The 27,349-nt window shown below is 35.5% G+C and overlaps 1 protein-coding gene and 1 non-coding gene across 2 annotated transcripts in view; one reads left to right on the top strand and one right to left on the bottom strand.

Annotated features, from left to right (window-relative positions):
* Positions 1-3,340: 3,340 nt before the first annotated feature.
* Positions 3,341-27,349, bottom strand: part of LOC124642798 (paired box protein Pax-5) — a 61,243-nt gene continuing 37,234 nt past the window's right edge. Inside the window, exons 4-10 of the mRNA XM_047181453.1 lie at positions 23,341-23,538; positions 15,861-15,963; positions 15,135-15,312; positions 12,118-12,203; positions 10,579-10,729; positions 5,825-5,959; positions 3,341-3,453 (exon numbers count right to left, since the gene is read on the bottom strand). Of these exons, the coding sequence (XP_047037409.1) occupies positions 3,341-3,453; positions 5,825-5,959; positions 10,579-10,729; positions 12,118-12,203; positions 15,135-15,312; positions 15,861-15,963; positions 23,341-23,538 (964 nt within the window). The remainder of the gene's footprint in view (positions 3,454-5,824; positions 5,960-10,578; positions 10,730-12,117; positions 12,204-15,134; positions 15,313-15,860; positions 15,964-23,340; positions 23,539-27,349) is intronic.
* Trnak-cuu lies at positions 22,199-22,271 on the top strand. Its single transcript has one exon. It is a non-coding gene; the product is annotated as a tRNA-Lys (tRNA).

Here is a 27,349-nt window from a genome sequence, read left to right as displayed (position 1 = left end):
ACTAATATTTCTTTTATAATAAAACAATTATTTGAACTTATTATTTTTATATAATTATGGCATACAGCGTGCTAATTTGAACATGCTATACACGTATAATTAAAACTAACCATTTTTTATATAAAAAGTACAAAAAAACACGAATAATCTCATAGTAATTTCAAAAAATATTCTAAATAATATACTAAGCAGTTGACTTGCCAAGTAATTTGTTAAACGCTTCATAGGAAGCAAATAATATATTCAATAACAATACAAAAGAAATAAATTAGATAACTTATATAAATGATAACGATTTTAAATGTATAATAAATGATTTTAAATGTAAAATCTTCATTCCATTGTGCACACAGGACAGCTTAAATAAACATAAATTGGAAGTATTATAAAATTAAATGTTACACAAAATTACTCACTACTTTGTAACTATGCTGAGGTAAAAAAAGAGAATAAACCTTAATCCTATTAATGACATTAAATGAATTAAGTACAATTTCATTAAAATACATTATTTACATCTTAACGTAGTGAAGTAACTTTGGCTCTCTGAACTTTCATTTAATTAAATATAATGAGTATAAATGAATTATTGTTTTAAATGTTCGAGAAAGCAAATGTCATAGCGGTACTGACCTGAATAAAATTAGGGTTTTAGGAAATAAAGATTATAAAGGATTGTACAAATATATTAATTTATCTACAAAGGAGATTGCCTATAGAAATAAAACTAATTTTCTCACATGATCAATCGATATACATATAAGTTTAGTGTCCGATTATCACTTATGTTTGTTCGTTGTTATCCGCCGATCGCCACTACTCGCACGGCGTACGTTGATATCTGGGGACAAAGAAATTATTTTTAGTTTTTTTCTATAAATTCCATAGCAAACTTAGATAAAATCACAAAAAGGAAAAAAGTATGTTAAAATTCTAACAAGTCTTCAACAGTTAACATGTGGATAAAAATGACTAGGTATCTGAGAAAATACGTCTTGAAGATGTATTTTATCTGGGTACCCATTAAATATAAGATTAATTTAATATTGACTTTTAAGAGCAATGAAATCACTATTTTGACTGTGTGTGTCTTGTTTCCTGTAACGACAGAGCTTATAACTGTATTGTTCTTGTTCCTCTGTTACAAGATCGCAAAAAATCTTACTGATTGAAACGTCACTTAATTTTAGGTGCTCAATCATCATGAATCTCCTACCGAACCATTTTCAGATCTGATTTGATTAATGCAGTATATGGCTGGTTATTTATGATTTGATTATCGTTATAGTTAAATTTCATGTTTTACCTAAATTCACTCAAACAATAAAATCAATAGAATCGATAAAAACAATACATTTAAACATTCTCCACATTACAAGCATTTCCCCAATCCTAACTTTAAAAGTACACTCACTAGAATCACTTAAATTTAATGCGCCGTAAGTTATCCGTGTCTCAAGGGACAGCGCTGTGCCCTTTGTCGCTATCCTAAGGGACGAATACAGGGACGGGACAACAAATGTGCGAGTGCAGCCCTATTGTGTCCCTGATTCATTTTGAAACGATTGATTCAGTTGTAATAATGTTTTTTTTTTGTAGTGATGACAGTTAATTTGATTGGGGTGTTTTTGAAATTGTAATTTTGTTTAATTTTTTGGGATATTAGTCAGACAAGTTTGTCTAAATTACAAAAAAATGCTTGGAATTAATATACAGGTAAATTAACATAATAAAGATAATGTATTTGTAATAAATTGTAAACACATGCTACTATTATAAGGAAAAAGGGTTTGTTTGTTTGCTTAAACGCGCTCATTTCGGCAGCCATTGTAAAATATTTTCTATGTTTGACAACGTGTGTATTAGGGTACTTTTTATGAGGATGTATGGAGTAGTTTCCATAGAATGTCGCTGAATAACTTGTCTTACATAAATTGTAATGTTATTAATTTGTGCTCTAAATTATTGTTTCTCTTCAATTTCAACAAAAAAAAGGTAAAAGATTAAAGTAAATCAAAAACCAAAAACCAAAAACCAAAATATTCATATTCCTTTTCCCATTATCATCATAAGATACACAAAACACATCTTTAGGCCGACAATATGCGAATCCATATAGAATTTGAAACACATCCGACCCTATAGAGAAAAACCACGTTGATATTGCTGATCGCAAAATGAATCATGAGCTTTAAGATGAAGGTCATAAAGATGATATTTGTGTAGAAATGTTGTTTATTGATGTTGAAATAAGTTGGTATGGTACAGTAGCTTTGATGTAGCACCTATGGGATTGGGATTTTGTATCTAATTTGATGGTAGAATCAAAACAGTATTGTGAGAGTGATTCTTTGTATTCCAATTGTCGGATTGTCAGTGAATTTCTGAGGGATTTGAGGGTTATTGGTGTTTTGAATACTTTTGTTGATATTGAAATATCCGGGTGATTTTATATTTATTGTGGTGTATGTTGTCTTGTTAGAAATCTAATAATAGTGATATTGATAGATTCTTACTAAGAATATTCCTAACTAGAACAGATAATTCTTATTAACAATAAATATTACGTATTACTTGTTATCGCAATTGAGACAGTTTAATTTTTACCAGTTTACAATACATTACCGGGTTTATATAGCTCAAAATATAAAATAAACCGTTTCGTAATGATATTTTAAAATACTCTTAATAGTTTTCTATTCATAGCTTTCACAATTCCGAGCCTTCTGAGCATTTTTATCGGCAGTTCATCTGAAGCCCGTCAGTTTGTCTTTTTGCTTTACATGTTTTTTCCACAAAAACAACAATTTAAAATACCAACGAATTAACAGAATCCTTCGACAAGCCACACATATATTAACAGTTCGTCGAATTTAAAAGGTTTTAAACCGTTGGTCGTTTAGCAGCCTCTGAGTAACAAATGGCGATGTGTTGGATATAAATCTGAACCGTTTATCACTTAGAGAGGTTTAACGGTCAGTTTTTAGAGGGCGTACCTCAGGGAAGTGTTTTAGCACCTTTGTGCTTTATTGATTGGTATTGGTCCTCTGGAGTTTGCTTTTCAGGAAAAAGTTGAATTAAGTAATTGGGAGTTAATTTAATATTTTAATTTATCATAAACCATAACGCCGTCTCAGAGTGAAAACCTTGGAAATAAATATATTGTTATTGCTCAAAAGATCTTCAATGTGACTCCAACTAACGAGGCTTTCACTCATGCGTCGATACAGATTTTCTCATTTATTTAATCTATTGCTTTAGGTTTTTGCTGATTTCTTGATCTTACTCTTAAATAAAGAGGCTTTACCTATATATATTAAAAATATAGGTAGTAATAAACTTACCACTTGGACAGTAGGCCGGTGGCGGCGGAATGCGAGTAGGGTCCTCCGTAGGGCGAGTACTGTGAGTAGGGAGCCGCGTACGCGTATTCACTGGCTAATGTTGTCGTACCTGGAATATAATTGTTTAAATATAGTAAGAAAATTATGTTTGGTAGACAACAAAAACATGTAGAAGTATATAAAATAGGTGTCCACTGACATCGAGAACAGAGAGGAGCTGTCGGAGGTTAGAGCCCCAATATATGTGTATGTTATGTTGATAAAGTCAGTGGAACGTTATGATGTTCACTATGTATTTGGAGCTCTAGAGCAGGTAGGTAGGGACAGCAATTAAAAATGTTTCTGTGCGATCATTTAGAAAATGTATTAATACCTGATAGGCGTTTTATCAAGTTAAATTTATTGCAACAGTTTGGTACCCCAATAAATGTAATCAACAATCCTTCCAAAAATACTAATATCCTAACGTTTGCACCTAATACATTAATACATAATCATGTATGTGTCACCGAAAAAACACTGGGATTTCCTCCGAAATAAAATACACAATCCAAAACAATTAAATAGAAAAAAAGACGCTTAGGAGATAAAATGTTTTTGCTTCAGCCCGTCCTTCGAGCGGTCGCTTCCTCCTTCCTTCAAGTTAAGGAGGTAACTCATAATAATTTATGGTTTGAAGTCTATTGTTCTCGCAAATTCGCTAATTAGATAACCTTTTTGGTAAAGGAAATCTCAAAACAAAGAGACCGCTAATAGTTTCGTAAGTTTTAAGATGCAAATTGAATAAAAGCTCTCCTATAAAATATACAGACTCCCATATAATTAGACTGAAGTACATTTACGATAAAATTTCTGACCCCACATACTTTGTGCTCGGAGTAACTACGAATGCTCGCATAAATTCATTTCATATTTATATTGTCTATACACAAAATCAGTGATACGATTAAATTTAACCACAGCATTATTTATTAACATCATCCAATTTGATCACTCAGTACCGCACTCAACATTAATAGGATGTTCCCGAAGCGGCACGCCTCAAACAAATTTAACACTAACACGCCCCCTGAACACTTACGCGTAACCGCTTGCAACCCCCCACCACCCTCGGTTAATATTTATAAACGTGAGCCTAAACCCGTTTGAGCTAGCAGCACTTCTGTTCCGCAGACTCTGTCCCGGTTCGTTAGCCCAGACAAAGCCCGTATGATCCCCCTTCGAACCACCCCTCTAAAATTATTTGCATAGAGCCCCGAATGAGCTATTAAAGATGTCTGCGTCCCCCCCTTGCCACCCTCCACCAAGATAAGCAGATTGCGGCAGATTAAAGACCAGAAGCGTAAAGAGCGGCCCCCGCACCGCTCCTTGCGGCACTCCATTTTAGAATCTCTCTTTAATATGCATAAGTGCTAAAATTGTGGGCGCTGTATGAAATTTTATGATGTTATAACACTGAGAGGATTGCGGGGTCCAAGGAGAAAATTAGATTTCCGACGGAGTGGCTCCGAGTGGCTCACTCGACTTTGTCGAAAGCTTTTCCTGAGCTTTTTTGCACTTTTGTTTTCTCAACTGTGATTCTTGCTGTTTATCTGTTCGGCTACTTTTGTTTTAGCTTTCATTGTTTTATTGCTGTGCGTGGGTCTTTATTGAGGGGGAGACGAAATTTCGTTTGTCGCTTTTTTTGTACTTTTCTCAAACGTAAGAGGATGCTGGCATATTATCGTGTAAATTACTGAATCTTTGTTCATAAATAACATTGAAAATAAAGTACGGTCGACGCTTTATTTTTTTGTCTAAATACAAAAATATGGTACCCTCTAAATTATTTAAGCAATACTTAGTTCTCAAGTAATGTACCTTCCACAGTATTTTATACATCCTTTAATTTGAATATTTTATATACGAATTTTATGAATATGGTGCTTGTTAAAGTTAGTATCTAATTTAGTTTTTATGGTCGTTTTATGTCCTAAGTACCTACGTTGTATGACCTTCATATATTCCGTGTGATAATTTAACGATATACCCTTTTTGCCATACTAAAAATAAGACTCACGATTTAATCATGGACCTTACTGTTTTATAGCGAATGATTTTTTAACAGAAATACCGTCATACTAGACTTCACATTAAAATATACATTTTGGCTGATAAAATGTAGCTACTCACTAGTAGTACTCCTTGTTTTATCAGTCCCTTTATATACCTACTTGTATAACTACTTCAATATTCCAGATTCAGATTCCAGATTTTTAATACACTCCATTACATATTCCGTTACACAGACCTTCATCAGACTGTTAATACACTGTTTCACATCAGTATTACAAATATACCAATTCTATCTGAACAATGATGATACGACGATGATCAATTTTGACGCTCTTTATTACTTTTAGGTTTTCTGTAGTGTGTATTCTCACCCAAACATAAAATTCTCTCTTCCTTAGTTTCTAATATAACAAAGACTAACTTACCATCATAATGAGCATACGGAGGGTACGGTGGCGCCGGAGGTTGGAGGACAACCAGTGCTGCTGCGTCAGGACTCGCAGCCGCCGAGGGGGGCTCTCCTCCCGCTCCTCCGTTGGAACCCGTCGAGTCATTTGTTGCTGTAACAAGATGTGCTTTTTAGTATATTGCTGGTTTATGATTATGGTGCGATCGTAGTACCATGTGATATGCGACAATGTGGAGCTTGAGTGCTTTGACGATCATTATAATCATTAGTTTTGAATGTGACGTTGTTCAAAAGTTAATCAGAATTATTCTTTAGCATAATCTGATAAAAAGCCGCCATTTCCAAGTCAAACTCAAACTCAAATGTTTTTATTTCAAATAGGCCTTTGCCGGCTCTTATTTATGCAACATTACACTACTTGTACGGTTCCAAAAAGTTGTATCATGGAGAAGATAAGCTCATTTTATAATTTGGTTTAATTGAACATTACAATGATGGTTATACCATGCTCTATACCTTAATATTGTTTGGCAGAGTTTCTGTCATCTATAGAGGAATCCATGATACCTCTTTTGCCTGAGGAGTCACCTTGTTCTATCGTCATAAAGGAATCCATGACCCTTGTTTATTCTAAGGATTGATCAAAATTAGTCAGGTTTCCTTGTAAATTGGTTCTCCACAAAATCGCATATCCCGTGGTACTATGATCCGTAACTAGAATATTGTATGAGTGAGCTTACAGAGTGGTTGTAGAGATGTTTGCCCTAACGTAGGCAGGCGACTGTGCGCTGCCAAAGAGGAAACTACATGTTATTAGATTATACACGGGTATTAGAACAGTTGCTGGTCATTCTGAATTTGGTTATAGTCAAATTCTTCAAGTTTTAGAACACGAACACTTTGATAAAGAATATGTAATAGTTGCGTCATATAACATTTCATATGATGTTCATAGTATTATTTTATTTACCGCAGGAAAAAAACTTCCAATGTATGTATAACTTCACCACCTTTTACAATGACTAAACTAAACTCTAAACTCTACTAAACTCTAGACTAGAATATTGTGAAGACGATTTTTTTATTGCTTCTTCCTACGTCAAAGTTTAAGGCTCCTAAATTACTGAGCAGAATTAAAAACTCTGACACTGGTAGGAAACTACACTATCCCCGATTTTTACTGACTATTTATCTGGTTTCAGAAAGTAGTTTTGCATGCCACTTCAGGAAACACCTAGCATTTTATTAAAATAGTCAATCATAAACAAATCAACTATGATTTACATTCATTTCAGTAGTTTGAACATTAATTTCATCAAAACCTGTCTTTATAGTTTAGTCATGCAAATGAATGCAACATTATTGTGACGTGAGCAATTACTATTTAATTACGGGTAGAAAAACGCATATTATTTAGTTAATTAGAGCTTGACAATAATCCGCTTTAATTATAACAACAAACCTAGCTGGCACGCTTAGTGAGATTGTATATAGTGATAATTTTACAATTGATTTATTCATTGGATTTACACACAAATCTATGTCCACACTTTTATAACGCTGAAGATTTTGTTTATAGTATTGTTTGTAAGATCAAATCTTAAGAACTAATGGGCGCATTTGGAAAAATCTTTCGCTGATAGATAACTCATCTACATATAGAATACATAGCGCACATTAGCTTGAATTTTCTCATTATTACGAAAGCCAGGTAACCGTAGGTTTTCAGATCTGCTTATGAAAATTTTCTTAAGAAACCAACGAAGGAAAAAACGTACAGAGTCTGCCCAACTTTAGAGAGGTACAAGTTCTTAAAAACGTGTCATACATAGCCTATTACCTAGACAGGAACTAAGAACACAAAATATCTCCCATAAAAGTAAATCAACTAAAATCCCTTCAAAACCTCAATATATTGGACCACACATAAATTGCCGATCCCAACGTAAATCACTGGCAGTCAGCCTTTTTTCAGAATTCAGTTGAATACTATTCGTATTGCAACCAACGGTATTTCAAGTTCGATTTAAAATACGACACGTTTTGGCCGGGAATCGAAGGCACACCAAAGGATATGGAAAAAGAAAACATGCAACGCCGACCCTTAATAAAATTGGGATAAAGGCAGGAGGATGATGATGATGATGGTGACTGGGAAATAAAGGCCGGTGTTACATTTGTGTCTTAAAATGTTTTCAAGTAAACAAATTCTTCAACTTTATAATGGTCTAGACGTCTCGTTTAACTTCTACCCGTACTTCTACCCGTACTCGGACAAAATAGAGCCTATATTATTCAGGAACAGTGTAGCTTTCTAAGAGTGAAAGAATTTTTGGAATCGGTTCTGTAGTTTTAAGGACCGATTGACAATCTTGTAGCCCCGGATACTAAGACTTTGGACCTATAAACACGGTTCCAAAAGACCAACAATGACACCATAGTTTAACCCCATTAACCTAGACTTTGCCCACAAAAATTCCATGTCAGAGGCATGCAGGGTTGCCACCGCAAGTAATTTTCAGGGCGTGACAGGTAATGGTGTAATGATAGACCATGGATCTATGGAAAATGATGGTGTCAACGAAAGTGGTGTAAGTAAACCCGTTAGTTTTGTCAACTTGATTGTTTCTAACTGTTGGTAATTGAGTAGTTTTGTACAAAAAGTTATTGTTTTTTGAACTTGGTTTCTTTTTAACCGTGCTTTCGCAGTAGCGGATTTTGACTTATTTTTCATTACCTTGTTATTTATTTTTTTATTTGGCACATTGTCTACCTAGCCTTTTCACTTTCGTTATTACTCTCCGCCTACTCTTTTCCTAAACTATTTTGGGGTCAGCTTCCTAGACTGGAAGCTGACCCCAACATAGTTTACCACCAGCGGAGTGTACCAGTGTTTTACATGGAGCGACGTAACTACTACATACCTGATACAATGCCCTTTGGTGAGATTTGATGTCAAACTTTCTGGTTTTTGACTACCCAAAACGATTGCCAACATTTGTTATTGCTACAAGAATGAAAAACTCGTCGTATCTGCCAAAAGACACTACTGGACTAAGACCTCCAAAGTTCGCCTCTTTACTCATTTTCAGGAACGCAGATCTGCATCTAATCCTTTCCTTTCTAATCATTAATCCTCTTTTAAATTAAAATAAAAAGCAAACTTCTAAACCCACTAAATAACAATACAAAACCGCAGAGCTTTTATCAAAGGAAATCGGGCATACACCTACAATAGACTCCCGCGCATCGTGTTACATACGTCATGATATGCGCAGACGCAGCTTATGTTACTGAGAGGGATCTAGCCAAGCTATTCACACAGGAGGATGTGGTTAGTTTAGTTGTTTGTGGGAGAAAGTATTTCTCTTTAAGAGTTTATTTTATAGGGAATTAAAGTGATTTATTTAAAGATAGCTGTTTTTCGCGGTGTCACCCGCGTCCCAGAAAAGCTTTTTTTTCCTGTAGCTAGATAAAATATACTGTTTTATATCAAACCTAGATATTTCTCGCCGTTTCATCTGCTTCATGGGCGAACTTTTTCCCGAAGCTAGATAAAATATGGCTTGTATCATTCAGGAGTAGTCTAGCTTCCCTACAGTGAAATCATTTTTTAAATCGATTCAGCAGTTTCGGAGCTTTAAGGGTACAAACAAAAAATCCTCTTTTGCGAAGATATTTCTCAGATTAGGCAATAATTTTGAAACATAAGGTACTGCAGGCAACTTAACCACTACTTTCATGCTTTCTCAGAAAACAAAAAAAAACTCGATAACTTTACTCTTTTTTCTGCAGTCGGCTAAAAAGACCAATATCGCCTGTCTCATAACCAAGACAAACACAACAACTTCATGAATGAACTGAACGTATGAATGAATGAAACGACCGGTTCCCATCGCCACCGTCTGACCGCAGACGTTTATGTGGTCAGACCATAGTTATCATGGTATTGATTTGTAAGTTATATTAACTTGTAAGCTCATCATCACATGGGAATTGTATTGCAAATCATGGGTTAGTATTTTTATGGTCACAAAGAATAAAATGATGAAATTATTGTGTTTTGAAATTGATTATATAGTAGGTGTATTATGATTCGGATTATGTATTAACCAGTCAAGTATAAAGAGGGGCGTTATAAGTGTGATTTGACTGTCTACCTATCTGTACCATCATAACATCGGCAGCAATGTAGTCTCTTAAGTATTTTGAGAGCAAAACAGTTATGTATACTTAAGACTTTTTATTTTTTTGCAAATTGCAGAGCGGTTGATATTGCATATTCTTGCGTGATCTACAAAGTTAAGTTTCTACCTAAGCTTTTGAGAAACCATTTTCTTACTTGACTATTCCATAACGATTGATTTTTTTTGAAGAATTCATATTTACATTTTGAAGATTCCCATGTTGCGGGTAAACCGGAATATGGCGATGAAACACCATCAGGGCTGGTACCTACTATCGCTATATTATGGACGTGTTTGAGATCGTCATAACAGGTTGTTTTTGTGAATCAATAAGGAACTTTCGTAGGTGTGTTCTACCACCAAGAGTTTTGATATTATTGGCGGGGGAATATTGTTCCAGCATTTAGTAGCAGCGTACCTAAAACTGCCTCTGAAGGCCGCAGTACTGTGCGGTTCCGTGGAGAGTTGCTGTGAGCATTGTCTTACCGGACGTTCTCTCTTACTAGCAATCCAGTTGAGTTTGTTGTACAAATAGGACGGTTCTTTGTACTTTACTCTTCACATACAGTCCACTACCACTTACCTGAATGCGGCGTATAATGCGGGTGAGCTGCATGTTCGTAGGGAGTGTCGAAGAGTTCTCCGTAGTAACCAGTGGCACCTCCCGCAGCACCGCCGAGCTCCGATAGAAGTTTGTATTCGTCTTTCAGACTCCATTTTGATGATGACCAGAGCTGGAAAGGGGGTACTAATGAGTAATCCAGATTTTTCATTTCAGGCTATAATGTACATAACCTAAAGTGAATAGGAGTGTGTAATCATTCATAATTTTTCGCATTTATTCGTACTGATTTAGGTATAAATAATGATGTTTAGACTGTTTTTCATCAGGCTTATTGACATCACCATCGCTGCCACTGACTACAAACTAAATAGTCGGCCGACATTTCAGTGAATCCAACCAATATTTTTTGTCGTCACTTGGTTCTATACAAATCGAACTTCAGCCGACTATTTACAGTCTATTAGGAGTTGATCAGTTTCATTATGGTGATCTAAAAGAAAATGACTTATAATTTTCCCTTCTTGGCATGTTATTGCTTTCGCATATTTGTGCTTACCGACAGATTCACAAAAAGTTAAAATTGTATCATCAAAAAGATAACATCAAAACATTGCAAAACGAACAATCCGACATTACAACCAGCAAAATACCGATACACCACCAAAAAATCACGCACGATTTAATTGCACACGCACGTAATGGCGGGCGGATGTGACGTCATTAGCGTCCGACCGCCGCCATTCGTCACTGCAAGATGGCCGCTGAATTTACGCGCCAATCCGTGCCAATGGTACGAGGTTGGTTTAATGTGATGTTAGTCGGCTGTTAATTTGTGTTAAGCTGTGGTTGTCTTCGTGGTTATTTGGTTTTAATGGTTAATGGTGGAGGTAAATCTTGGAATCGGATTCTGGGTTTACTAAAAGTAGAAGGGAGTTTGTAAATGAATGTCGAGTCGTTGACCCCAGACTGTTGGGTACGTTTGTGTTCTTACAACGTCATCTATTTAGTCTCAAACTAATCAGAGTTTGTATTTTGGGTATTCAACCTATACAAACGTAATTATATACTTTTTTTTCTTTTGTAATTTATATGTATATACACAGGAACACCCAAAATACAAACGTTTGACTTCTGCGGGCATCGCACCCGCGACCACATGGCAGGTAGATTCACTATACCAAGCCAACTGGGGCGCGATTCTGCTAATTTAATAATGTCAAAATTGAATAGACATTCGATTGGTTTGCGATTGGTCTGCTATTTTGGTCTATACGGTAGTTTGCTCTACAACCATATTACAATCGTAAATCATTTGCAGACAAAATGATTCATTATTGAATCGCAGAAACGGATAAAAACGTTTATTTCAAAGAAAAAATAGCGGAATGCCACATAAGCTTCAATCGTAATTGAGTCGTCATTGGATCTCAAAATGGAAAATTAGTACAATCGCGCTCCTGGTCGTCTAACGCAAAAGTTCTAGATATAATCGTAAAACAACGATAGATATGTTATAGAAATCTGCAGTAAGTAGGAAATAACTTTGTATATACTTACGTTAGAGTATATTTGATCGCCATTGTAGTGACTTCTTTGTCTTTTCACGTCGTCTTCCGAATGGCTGTTGAAGTCCCGGTTCTCGTCTGTAACAAATAATAAAATGAGAATCATTTATTTCCCTTTTATTTCTTACAGCATCTTTCAGATGCAAGCTGTAAGAAGCTTGCAAAAGTATCAAATAGTCATCTTCGAAGGCAATCCATCCATGACATCCGTGTGGCTTTTAACAGATTTCAGACTACACCGTTTGTAGTTGCAATCACTCATGTTTTATCGTTAACCAAAATCATCTGCCTAGTTTCTTGGCTGATCCTGCGGAGTACTAGTGTTTTTAACCCCCGACGCAAAAACGACGGGGTGTTATAAGTTTGACGTGTCTGTGTGTGTGTGTGTGTGTGTGTGTATGTGGCATGGTAGCTCCCAAACGGATGATCCGATTGTAATGCGGTTTTTTTTGTTTAAAAGGTATGTCAGTCGGGAGTGTTCTTAGCTATGTTTGGTGGAAATCGGTTCAGGTCTTCAAGGTCATCAGCTCGTTTGCTAGATGTGATAGGAATGTTACACGCTCAGTTTACTTGCAAGTATATGTGGGATCTGAAATTTGAAACACTAATGTCTTTTGGAACCACTGAGCTGGTCTGCTGTTAGGGCACGAAGGTAGGAGACGTAACCCTGAACTGCGTTTTAGTAAACCCATCGAGTTTGGGCTCGTTGAATTTGTCTTGACGAGTTCTCTTCATGTTTCTGATTGACGAGAACCTGATGCTGGAAATGGGATGTGGCGGATGAAACCCTGAAATGCCGGAATGAAACGGATAACCCGATTTATATTTTTGCTGAAAATCTAGAATGTCCAAAGGTTAATCTTTATTGTTTCTCAATCTGTGCAATTCTCCCAGAGCCAATTTGTCATGAGGATTGTTAAGCAGGTTCCTTTGGCCGAGATCGCATATAGCGACCCATCTTAAGATAAAATAAATTAAATGAAAGAAGGAAAAATTAAGGATCTCCTTTAAAAAGCATGAAATAAAATTAAATTATAAATTTAAAAAAACCCCCGACCCAAAAAAAGTACGCAATAATTATGACAAAAGGTTAAACACGCCAAACCCTATAAAAAGCAAAAAATAACTTTTAACACTACGTAAACTAAATTTTGACGTGTCGGGGGACCGCTTTTTACCTTCATAAATACTTACATAAATCAAATGATACCTACCTAATTACAACATTCGTTTAAAAAAAAAAACACGTATCTAAAGTAATGAATTAGAGCGGTCCCCCGACACGACAAAATTTAGTTTACGTAGTGTTAAAAGTTATTTTTTGCTTTTTATAGGGTTTGGCGTGTTTAACCTTTTGTCATAATTATTGCGTACTTTTTTTGGTTCGGGGGTTTTTTTAAATTTATAATTTAATTTTATACACACAGTGATTGCCTATATGACCTCATCACATCCATTAATGATAACCATGAAAATTTTCGATTTTCTATAAAACGGAAGCTTAAAATAATTCCTCTAAATATAAAGTCGATTAAAATCCAAAAAGATAGAGTCTGAAACAAAGTTCAGTCTTTAAAATTAATCTGAACTTTGAACCCCTTTATCAAAACTGCTGGCTCCGAAGTACGTAGGGTAAAGTTGTAAGTGATGTTAGTAGAGTGTAGGCAGTGAAATACTCGCGGACTCCCCCGGCGGGACCCGTTTTATGCCCCCCAAAGTTGCTAGGGATGGCGAGTTATCGATAGATTTTTTATCGATGTTTTAAGGATTTTTGCAAAAAAAAATACATTTGACAGCGATGAGGAGTTTTTTAGGCTCTTTAGTTTCAGTGTAAATAGCTCTTTATAATATTATTTTTAGTAAAATCTTGTAATAACTCTATAAATATAAAGAAGCAAATGTTGAAGATTGTTGCAATAAATACTTAAGAAGTTACTTATATAATATTTGGCAGATTAATTAGTGATGATGAAACTACATTCATAAAGATAAAAATCTAGTCGGCAGTAAATCATTAATATAAAGAAATATGATTGAGAAATGAACTTGTTTCAATAATTGATGTATTTTACATCAATTTCCTTTGAATCGAATTATAAAGGCACAATTACTGAATCCAATTTAACGGTTTGTCGGTCATCCATATTATACCTAATATCAGCTTAAATAACATGCTTAATATTATGATATATTGTTGTGATTTTGTTTCTTGAATCTAAACAACTGCTGCTGCTTTACCTAAATTCCCAGATACATTATTTTTATATCTTCCTGTTTATTTTATATAAATGACATACGTCTTATTACTTTTTACTGCACTTACAGTAACAACACCACTAAAAAAATTATCGTCCTCATCAACATCGATAAAAAAATATCGATACTTTTTCTCCAACTCCACATCACTAGCTTCCTTTCAGCCGTAGTGGCGTGCACGGAGCGCGACCACCGAGATTTACTGAGCTATTAAGTTTACTGCACAAATTGTGACCTTATTATTATAAGTTCTATTAAATTCTACTCCTGAACTTATGGGGAATACTTAGAAGACGTAATTTATAAGAGTGTGAAATTTAAGGGGATTGCATGAGGTTTGAAATGAGCTTTAGGAGTTATCCACTTAATTTGGCATCGAGAGGATGAGGCTGTCTATCGATACTTTTCACCTATGGTGACAATATCTAATTTCCAGGAGTGTATTAAGGTTTTATGCATTTCAAAAGCGTTGCTAGTCTACTTAGAATCCGAAATCGAAGATTTATAGGTTTATGAAAAAACGATCTAAAGACGCGACTCTCAAATTAAAGACTATGAGTGTACTACCAGCGTACTAGAAGTGTTCTACTCAAATCCAGACACCAAAAGATTCATTTTATTTGAGTGGATTTGAGTGATTTCGGAAACAACTAAATTATGTCGACTAAAGTATGAGAAGAAGAGAGAAGCTTAAACTGCATCGAATTCACTTCGAAACAAAAAAGTAAATTCCTCCATCTTTTCTTAACTTACCCTGGTCTTCATGCCTCTTCCTCTTCAAGCCCGTCGCGTTGCCATTATGCAAGCCTTCCACCTGCTCAATACCCAGGATGCCGTTGATGCTGTAGCTGCCGGTGTTCGTAACGTGCTGGTCTGTGGTGGGAGACAGGACTGCTGTCGTGCCAGGCGCGTTGCCTGCGTGGGTTATCACCTGAGGGGAAAGATGTCTGTCATTATATGTGATTTTAGGAATTTACATAATTAAATGGGAGCTCACATATTTCTACTTCAAGACGAAATAGAAATTGTTTTATTATGATCGAGTTCAGTTCTTCACTTATTAAAATAGATGGTTTTTAGTAGGTTTAATAACACTGTGAGTCCGTCCGTCCGTACAAAAGTACAAAAATGCAGAACCGATTAAAATGAAACTCTTTACACTTGTCTACTGAATTATCTGTAGTTTAGAGAAAATACATAACCAATTTTTTTATCCAGTTCTAGTTATCTATCTTACTTTTTGTCCTGAAAAAAGTAAGTGTGCAAATAAGTTCTAAAAACAGCTATTTACTGACATAGGTAATAATAGTCCCACTTTAAATCTATGAAAGTGTGTGGTTACTCCTAATGTGGGTTTTATCCAGCATTCAGAGAATCCAGACAGTAGAACGATATTCGTACAGTCCATGCTGAGCATGATGCATGATGCATGATGCATGTTCTGCATCTTTCCCCACAAAATCTTTGAACACTACTTACAGATACAACGCTGCCCTGCGCCGAGCTGATCTCCTGTTCTTGCTGCTGCTGCTGCTGGTTGTGCGCCTGCTTCGCTTTCTCTGCCGCTTTGTTGCGGACGATCCTATTGACAAGAAGTACATAAGTTATTTGTATGAAGAGGTTTTTGTTACAAAAATAAAACTGCCTTTGAGGCATGCATAGCAATAGGTACTGATCATCCTTGCAATTTTTTTGGCAAAACCATTTCGAAGAATTGTTTTATTTGGTTGTTTTTCAATGTGGTATGGTGGACATAGGTAAGCATGATGATCCTATTTTCTGTCTATACTTATTGTCTGCCTATAATCTAAAAAAAATGCATATATTTGTTTTTTTTTCTTCGTATTTTTATAATTCATAGTTATATCGTATATCGTTTTTGTCTTCTCAGTGACAACATAAAGGTAGAATTCCGTGGACCGCGACTGTCGCAGCCGCAGGCTTACGAAATTCGTCGGCCGCGCGCGACTGTCGCGGACCTCGGCAGCGGTGCCATACATTTTCATAGGTTGACTATTGTCGCGCGCGGCCGACGACAGTCGTAGGCCGCGCGCGGCTGCGACAGTCGCGATCAACGGAATTCTACTTTTAAAGTAGTAGCGTTTAGTATCGATAGTTCTCCATCACTAAGTGGTGTCACGCGTCACTAATGATGACGGAAAAAAATCTTTATTCTGAAACTACAAATATCAAGTCTACCGCATATAGATAGCTTCTGAATACTCATCCCAACAACTACTACACCACATCTCCACACACAATTTCAATAATAACCTAACAATTTGCCAACGACTGCGTTTTTTACGACAATGGCTGTCGGAAGCGCGACTAATCGCGGCGACTGCTTCGTATATTGCAAAAGGATGTTGAGTCGCGTGTCGCATAATTCATTGCGGCTTGCGGCACGCCACGGGATAATTTCAGTGCGACTAAAAAGTCGCAGTCGCAGTCGAAGTTTTGAAGGGGACGCAGTAATGGATTATTCATGTCATTTGCTCTAATTATTGAAGATGAGCGCATGATTTTTTGAGTGGGGTGTGGTATAATTTTTAATTTGGATTATAAAAATGGTTGTGGTGAGAAACATGGCCAAAAAATAATATCTTTTCTGTGGCTAGACAGCTAGTGACCAGCTAGACACTAATAGACCATTTGATTGTAACTACATTCCTGCAATAATAAGTACCTATTTGCAATAAATTATGTTCTTATTTTGTGTGACAATAGTTGCTTCCATTTACAAAAAGTCTTACCTACACAAAAAACAAACGATTAAGTATGATAACAACATATTCTCAATTTAATTACATTTCATCAAACCCAAGCTAAAATTAGCCAACAAGAATGACTGCCATTTTATCTATCCGCCATTTTGATCCCGTGACAGGTCATTCCGTCATGATGGATGGCGCGCTTTCGTGAATTATTGCCAGCCTCCTCGGGGTTGACATATGCAAAAATTGTTTAGTAAAAGTTATCAAAAAGGTGTTATCAGCTTCTTGTAATAGAGTCATCAGTTTGAGGGGATTTTGGTGATCGATGCTCTTTTTGTAATATTCTGGCGTTTTGCGGAGATGATTTGTTTTCTTATTTTTAAGAACATATTAGGTATGTAATAATGATTTTGGTTGTAGTATTCATTTTTCTTTTGAATGTTATTATAATTTAAATAGTGCAAATAAAAATAATTAAAGATAATACAAGTGAGTTAAGCTTGGCATTCCTCACAGGGTATAAGAACACAAGGGTTGGAATAACAATTTAAAATTACCCAAAAATTCTAAGCCTCTCATAAAACACTAACCCAGGAAGGAACCAAACGGCAATAAGCGAAAAATAAACAAAAACCGCGAAAATATTCGCGAAAAATTCACAAAATCGCAACAATTGTGACCGCAAAAAGCAAGGTTATGATATCCGTTTCCGTTAGGGTTACCAGTACGAGCCATGTTTTACCCTTTAATATTTTATTACCCTCTTTTCATACGAATAAATCGTTGGCAAATATTTTTGATTTATTTGTCCTCTTTGCCACAATTTACTTTACATAATGTTGATTTAGAGAATTAAGTGGATGGGTTTCCGTTTTTTTAGGATTTGTATGGGATTTAGGTTGTTGGGAAATGTAGGTATTATTTATGGGTTTTATTTCCTAAGCATCTACCTTAAAGCAAATACTTAAGGCATTTTTATTTTGAAAAGTGCAAATATTTAAATTTTTATTTCATTTATCTGTTTACTGTATTACCTATGAAAACCAATTATGGTCCTGTAATTTAGAAAAAACTCCTTTCAAAGGCGACACAGTTTAATTTAGGCTATCAACTCAAGACTCAATCTGACCTCAATTACCACTTAACCAGCATAAAATACTCCACATAGGTATCAACAAACATATTAAAACTAATCATAAGCAAATCAATTTCACAAGTATCCACAAACAAGTCTTATCTAATTTCACACCCAAAATAATCTAAATAGAAACAGCTTTAATTCACGCGTTGACACCCCCTCAAATTATATTATTATTTCCAACAAACTCAGTTTGCGCGGCAAAAAAATCTAAATGTCAAACTGGGGTTGCCAGAGTTATGGCTTCAATTACCCGCCCGTCCCTCGATTAAAATGTCTTAGTGTTGCCCGGTAAGCTTTTTTCGTGCATTTTTATGTTTTTATTTTAAAGGGCGGTTCAATTTTGCTGAGTTTTTAAAATGTAGAATGATTGTTATGGGGTTTTTATTTATTGTTTTTTTTCTTGAGCATTGATTTGTTGTGCTATTATTTTGTCAGACTTCTCGTACAATTTATTATATTACATAGATACATCTCGTGGCTTAGCAATATATAGCATTGGTATATGGATCAAAGTGAAGTCCACTTATGGTGCGAGTAATAACCAAGTTCCTTCATGTTTCGAAAAGTATGTTAAGTTGTGATTCTCGGCTGTCATTCTACAAAGATCTTTGGCAGTAGCAGATTTACTGTTTCTGACAACCAATCTTTCCAAAGACTTAGTGCTACTCAGGTAACTGGCTCCACCCAGAAGGTCAGTCAGTTGCTATTAAGGTCCATACTGATATCTGTTAGACTGGAAGCAGACCGCAACATGTTTATAAGTAAAAGATAGGAAACTGAAGTTTATATTTCTTCAGTCAAATCTTTCGAATACGTACAAAATATATAAATAATCAATTACACAGATATGCATTTAGATACTTGGAAAAATCAGGAAATTCCTTAATAATGATTTTTTCTTGGAATCAAACGCACTAATAGAATTAATTATTGTCTGTTTTAGTGTATTGAACTCTGTACAGGATGTTTACGATGTTTCTAACATCGATCATCGACCTTTTGCTGTAGTTAGTACAATCGATACACATCGCGATAGATAGGGTAATGACCTTTGGATGGCTTTGCAATATTGTATGCGACACAGTTTTTACGGAAAAGCCGAATTTGCTTAACTTTTGATCGACGATAGTAGGTATTCAGGCAGGTATTAAAACATAAAACATTAGATATTTTCATTATATCAAATACACGATGAAAAAACGGACCATTTTCAAGAATTTTAAGTACAAATCGCCGATAAAACAGAAATTTTATCTCCGTACACAATATTTGTCTGCCTGCATATATTTGTTTCACTACATGATTATCAAAAATTGCACATATCTAATGAAACAAAATAACAACCAATAATCAAAAATCATCACCCCCCAAATGACCTCTAAACTCTAAACATTTTTCCCAAAAACTCACTTCCACACGAATAGACCCCATTGACTCGCATGCGGTCTATTCCGAGTTCCGTCTCTGTAACATTAGTATCACGCGCCGACCTCGTGTCGGTCTCGTGTCGGCCTCGTGTCGGGCGCGTGGCGGGGGTGCGAATAGGCCTCGTATTGCAGAAGTATGGCTTTAAAATGGAGTCCTGTGTTTTGGTATTTTGGTATTTCTCACTTTTGATTGTGTCTGTATTTTTGGTTGTTAATTTGATTTTGTTTTGGTCGATGAACGTTATTCTTTTTTCTACCTAATAGTATTATAAACGCGAAAGTTTGTGTGTATGGATATCCCTTCTTCTGTCATGCAAATTGGACCTATTTTGATGCAAGTTAGCAGTTATTGCAGCTTATAACAGAATTATATTGAAGGTTACTTTTATCCGGTAAAGGGGAGTAGTTTCCTCCGGACGCGGGTGAAACCGCTCATGGTTTTTCTTTACATAATGTATCATTGGGTTCAGACTTACTAAAAGCCACGCTATTGTTCGCGAATTGAGAACCTTTTGTCCCTTAAATCGATACAAATATTTTTTTCCCAAGTCAAAAATATAATATCTCCGAATAAAATTCCCATAAAAACGAATCAATTCAGCAACTACAAAATCGTCCATAGCTATCCGAAATAATGCGATTTAACCCCTCAGCAGTATATCAATAACCCTCGATTATTGTCCAATAATGGACTGATTTCACCCCGCTGAGAATGTACTTAGAGTGCATTTTGATAGACCAGCGCGTGAAGGGTTAGTCAAGATTAGGAACAAATTACTTGTAAGTGATATCGATGTTAAAGTTTATTGTATATCATCTGCCTAGTCTTTTGATTTGTTCAAGAATTTGAAGATCCTTCGTAGCTTTTGGATTCTTAAAATTGCAAACAAGAATCATCCTCTGCTTAGCCTTTTTCCAACTATGTTGGGATGGGCTACCAGTATAACCGGCTGCAGCTGAGTACCAGTGTTTTACAAGGTGCGACTGACTATTTGACCTCCTTAACCCAGTTATTCGGGCAAACCAGGTAAGGGCTCAAAAGTTTGTTAGTAAGTTCAAGTGAACAAAGAAAATCCTTAGTTTTATAATGCTAGTACAGATTTTTGGAGCATAAATAATATTCTTTGGAAACTCAGATGAGAGCCGACGCGTCGTTTATCAAATTAAAACAAATAATTAAATGATTAATCTTTGTTATTCAACCAACATTCTAATACCATCAAACAAACAGGACATAAATATTAAAAAATATATCCCACACGCACTTGACTTCAAGTGTTGCCAGCTTAAATCCACGGCTAATTGCGTGTTGCCAGATAAGATAATACTCCCCGATTATGGGGAGTTTTATCAATTCCCGTATATTAGCTTGTCAGTGTAATCATAATGCTACCGTTTATTAATTTAGGGTCGCTTATCTTTATTTGTTTATCTGTTGATTGGGGGAAATTAATACTTAGAAGTGTGGTAATAGTGTTATGGTTTGTTGTGTTAATGTTGAGTAATTTATTGGTTGTTGTGAATGGAATTGAGACTGCTTTGTTTTAAGTGGTAGTTTTGATACATAAAACCACCTTCATATGTTACAGCAGTCTAAATAAACGAGCCACATAAATACCTTCAATGTGGCTTTGTAATATTATATTGTTAGTATTTTTTTTTCAGTCGCCAGTTTTTGATGAAGTTTAGATTCAAACCACTGGTAACTATTCAGCAAGAATGTCTTCACATTAAGCAAGAAATTAATTTCACAATCAAATTCAAATCAACATTTCTATGATTATAACCCAAATAAATCCAATAACACTAATCGAGAACCCTTGTACCAGGAAACAGCCTCAATAACCTATCATAAGAAAAACTCTACCAAAATTATATAGAGTCACAACTCTCTGGGAACTCTACGCATCTCTACATTATTATATGTGAATAATAATTCAATGGTGGAGGACATCCGGTGAACGGAGCACGTGTCTCTACTTCCGGTAGCGCCATCTTTGCACCCCCGTTACAGTCGTTTCCGGTTGTGATCACGCAACCCCTTAAGGGGCTATGAAAACTGCGAGTGGGATTTTCAAGATATATGTTTTAGCCGGGTTCAAAAAAGGTGGTTTCCATTTTGTCGGAAGCTTTTATTTGTATGTGCCAATTAGATTCTTAGAAAAAATAACTAGGTAGTAATTGATTAATCAAAACGAAATAGCGGTTCATGATATACATATGCTTGGTCACAGACAGACAGACAGTTTTTCCCTTTTTCGTACTCACGGACGGAACCCTAAAAATAGACTACCTTCACAATTTGTAAATAGGCACCTAAACTTGAAACTAGAAATTTTGTTTTCTGTTAAATGATCGAATTATATTATTTCAATTATCTTTTAAGTATAGTGAACATGTTAGCTGCCAACAGAACAACCTTGAACCCTATTTTTATCTTGTTCAAACATCCAGACGTTGTAGCGAGTTTTTTTTGTAAATATTTTATACAAATAATAATGTAATCTGAATATTATATTGGGTAATATCGGCACAGCCCGGCTAGCTCAGTCGGTAGAGCATGAGACTCTTAATCTCAGGGTCGTGGGTTCGAGCCCCACGTTGGGCGAAACTTTTTGTGACTGCTTTAGTTGGAAATTCTGTTATTTCAACTTAAGAGCTGAAAATATTACTTTGTTGTTTTTATATTTTAAAGTTTACGTGCATAATAAAACAGGCAATACCGTTTATTAAAGTTTATAGTGCACAGCATTTACTAAAACCCGACCCGAACGTTTCACCCGAATTCCAAAAAAAAGAATACTTCCCGCAACCGTATAAACATCTACAGGTACCGTCTCCGGGGTACCTCTATCTCCATACCAAATTTCATGTCATTTGGCTCAGCCATTTTATCACCTAAGCGTGAAAAACAAGCTCAATTTCGCATTTAAAAACGTGGGTAGGTACAGTCGAACAAAAAAAATTACAACCAGAAAAAACTACAACTTCATGGCCCAACGTACTATTTTCTCCTCGACTTAAGTTCACGACCCAAACTTCACCTTAACTCGTAACACTTAAAGTTCAAATTACAATGTGCACGAGTAGTTTTTCCGAAAAAACTTCTAAGAAAGGGATCGTTTCTCAGTAGAAGAACATTTTAAGATCATTGTTATTCTTGCTACATTTGTTGTAAGTAGATGTATGGAAACTATTGTTTTTGTGGTTAAAGGAGTTTCAGTATGTTTGGTTATATGCTGGTTTCGTTTATCTCTTTTGTATTGTACTTCTTACTAAATAAACTAAGTTTTACGTGAATCATATGCAATATAATACATATAGCGTCTTTTCGGATAAAAACAATAATTATTCTTGTAGATACAACAATCTTACTTAAACAACAATAACTAATTGTGGGTCTATTAGAAGAAAAGAAACGATTTTCATATTTATGACCTTTAAATTACTTTTCTCCAAAAATTATTTATCAAATACGCACTGGTGTCTATACACGTATTTCTTGTCCAGTAAAATGTTCTTCTTATATCAATTTTAAACATATTTTGTTATAATAAGACACTTATGTGTTTAACAAGAAAGGAACTTACAGCTTTCTTAATTGAATATTGCTAAAATCAACCTTCTCGGCGAACTACCTGTCTTTACCAACGCTCTTACACCCACAAAAAACTCACCTATTAATACTGGACACGGAAGGCACATTATCCTGGCTGCAGATCCCCTCACTCAGGAGTCTATCCCTGATCTCCCAGGCGAACATCGTCGGGTTTTCTCTCTTGTATGCGGCGATCGCGTCGACTACCGGCGGCGTGGCTACCTTCGGCTTGGATCCGCCGATCACACCCGCTTTGAAACTGCCCGTTTCGTAGTACCTGGGAAAAGTGGGTTTATTTATTTGGGGTTGACTGTACTAATGTTAAATTATGGAATCAGACATTACTTTGCAAGAAATCCTTGACATAAAATACTGGGAAAAATAAATACCGTTAATTTCTTTGGAATTTGAGGAAATATACTCGTCCAATGTAAAAAAAAAATCAGTGTTTAATAGAGCAATTTAATGTATTGAGGATGGTTATAGACAGGCAGAATTAATCGGTAAATCATGTGGCAATTACCATATAAGAAATAAAAAAGGATCTTAAATGGCGTTCATGCGGATAAAAATGGAGTACAAGGGTGATCATAATATCTTATTCACTTGAAAACAATTGATTTGTGGCAACGTCTAGAAATGGGTATTACATAATATGTCTAGCTATTTATATTAATGATTTTTATACCATAGCTAATAACAACATCATTGCAAAAAACTGATTGTTTTTTTTCCGTTACCCCTTTCCCATTACCAAAAAATAAGACCATAACTCAAACCCATAAAAACTCAATCAAAAATCGCCAGCGAAAGGGCAGACCCCCGGTTCTGACTTAAAATCTAATTGTCATAATACTCCTGTTATATTGTCGGACGAATTTAATTATCTTCAGCTAATGCCAGGTCCCAAAGGAGTGGAGGCGTGATGGTACAAAGGTGGGGGGCTGGTTAATATTGTTTGGGAAGGATGGGACAATATGGTGCGATTTTCTTGGTCCTTTTGGTACGAATTTTGAATAATGATGGACTTTTAGAGTGTAAAGAACAGTTTTGATATTCCATTTATTCGTGCCATAGAGACTTAAAAAAAATATACGAATGAATACGAATTTAATTATTTACAGCTAATGCCAGGTCCTAAAGGAGTGGGGGCGTGATAGTACAATGGAGGGGAGCTGGTTGATATTGTTTGGGAGGATGGGACAATACGGTAGGTACGATTTTTTTTTGTCTTTTGGTATGAAGGAATGGTTTGGTATGAAGATTTCAGGATTTGGAAGTTACAGTTTAGTGTTCATTAGAGTTTCGGTCCTAATAAAAGCGGAGAATTATATGGAAAGACACATAAAAAGTACAAACGAGTTTTTATTTGTCAAACGCTTTTGACATCTTTAAGTTTATTCATGGCGTAGAGATAAACAAATTAATTTTAACTCATCTCGATTTGATGGTCCAACTACCTATCTATCTTTCTTAGTTTTTTATTAGTTCTTATTTCGTATGCTGAATTCTGCCTGAAATTAATTTGATCACTTATCAGAAGTGCGCTAAATCATAAGTCCCAGCGTTGCTTTCACAGATCGATGTCAGTACTTGATAATAACCTGTATGTAATCAACAAAAGCATAAGATTACTTAAAAAAACAAGATTATCAGCTTCTACCGCACTTAAGCAATTTATAGTAAGGGCGCGCTCACATTGTGGAGCATTACAATCGTCGTGATAAGTCAATTACGAGTGCGATCACACCCTAAGTGAGTGGTACTCTGAGGTACAGTTGTAGAGAAAAGTTTTATTCATCAAGTATTTTTTAAGAGATCATTATTTTTGAGATTTTTTTCAGTAGAACTATGTTGAATAGTTTTATACGAGCAGTATTTTACTATCTAAGACCCTGTTGAACCAACTGACTATCACGATAACCAAACCATAACCAGCCGTATATCTAAAAACTCACCGTCCATTGGTCAACCGAAAATGGTTCAAGTTAAGTTTAGTATTGTTAAAGTTAAGTTTAGTAACTAAACAAAAGTACCTACTTAATTTTCTGTCGGGTAACGATTACTGCGAATGTTAAAAATTCAGTCAATCATATAAAACGTCTTCTATACATATATAGGTTAGGTATATATTTACGGGAAGGCAATACACTCTTCAAATTCCTAAATCTACCGGACTTTACTTACTTTTTTCAACGACAAAAAATTTTGATTCTTTAGTTAATTACAATTTTTACCATTTCGCTAACACTTTTTCACTCAACTATCCTAAGGCTCCCAAAAACAAGGGTGCGAGTGATCCATGGGGGATAGCTAACATTATCGTAACGCACCCCTGGGCTCTGCACTGTTGTACGTAAATTGACAATAATCAAACCGGTACTTATGGGATTGGGCACTTCACTGGGAGGAATTTTTAGAATTGTGGGTGTTGTTGAAGTGGTTTAAAATTTTGTTTTGGAATGTTGGTCTTATTTAATTTTGTTTGTGTGTTTTTGGTCAATAGACGACTTATGTAAATATTTATATTTTTAAATAAAATCTAGTACATATATGTAAATCTTTAAGCTTTTTATCAGTTTTATTTTTTTTTAATTAAATTAATTCGCAATTAGCAACTTTTTGAATGAACAGGGATGGTTCGACCAAAAAAAGTGGCATCTTAATCGGACCAACCACCATCAAGTAGTCGATGAATAAAACCAAAAAATTACCGAATTGAAAACACTATCTTGTTAGTTGGTTAAAAAAGGAAGAATCCATGTAAGAGACTATCAGGCGAATTTGAGAAAACTCTGACTCGATTAAAATAAAAACCCTATTCTTCATATACTCGTAAAACTCCCATCTTTAATTTACACATCACCCGATCATCAAATAACACACATGAACAAAACCAAATAATCCTCTAAGTCCCCATAATGCCCCGTAAGTCCCCATAATACCCCGTAAGTCCCCAATAAGCTGATTTGCTAACCCCGCGTTGCTATCTAGATTGGCAATATGCTTCACTTTGTCACATCGACAAATTGGTTATAGATTGGACTTGTGTAGATATTGATTTCAATTTAGCTGTTTGTCTGTATGTATATATTGATAGGGTAAGCTGAATTGGTTTATAGTCCTCGAACATGACATATTTAAGTGTATTTTTAGTGATATTAGAAATGCGAGATTAAGTTTCATGGCAGAACTAATTGAGATGAAATTTAATGTACCCTCGAAAAGCTAGCTATTTTTATTCTAGGTTAAGGACCGATACCTTAACATGCTCTCTGCTCCGAAACATGGAGGTTTCTCACTATGGTATAGGTACTGAGGAAATAGTCTCACTAAGGAAATAGTCTCGGTAAGGAAATAGTCTCACTAAGGAAATAGTCGCCCAACTATAGTGCTAATCTTGCTAATGTAGAAGCCAATACCTACGCACAGTTGTTACATAGCTATCATCTGCCTAGCCTTTTCCCACCAGATTCAGTATCAGCTTCGAATATAAACAGTTTAGTGTTTTACATAGAGTGGCTGTCTATCAGACCTCCTCAACCCAGGGTTACACACGACACCCCTTAATAAGACTGGATGTGGGTTCAGATCATAATGTTTTATGGTAAGATTGGTTGTCAGACTTTATGTCGTACGAAAACATAATTTCAAGCTTAAATATATTTCTAAAACTACAGCTACAAACAAGAAGAGCATTATGAAAGTGCTACACTATACAGTCCTGTATCTGTTTAATAATTAGTCAGTTTTTACATCAGTCGGCGCGGGCGCAGAAAGCGTGACGCCGCTTCCGTTTGTTGGTGTGCGTTGATTTATTTTATGAAATAATTGTTATTATGTTTGTTTTGAGTTTGTATTAAAGGACCAGGCAGGAAAAAGAGTATTTTGGCCCTAACATACGGAAAATAATGAAAAAGTTAGGGATTAAAAGTATTTTTGGTCTGGATATAGTATTCTGGAAATGTATCTATCATTCATAACCTATTTAATATTATTTTACTACTGGATTTATCTGCCCTAGTGTGTACCATATTATCATATTGTCCTTAACCTGCATATACTCTTCTGCTATTTCGCAAACAAAG

Source organism: Helicoverpa zea, chromosome 25 (genome assembly GCF_022581195.2).
Source record: "Helicoverpa zea isolate HzStark_Cry1AcR chromosome 25, ilHelZeax1.1, whole genome shotgun sequence".
Classification (NCBI taxonomy): domain Eukaryota; kingdom Metazoa; phylum Arthropoda; class Insecta; order Lepidoptera; family Noctuidae; genus Helicoverpa; species Helicoverpa zea.
Note: the sequence above shows the minus strand (reverse complement) of the source record. Positions and strands in the feature narration are given on the sequence as shown.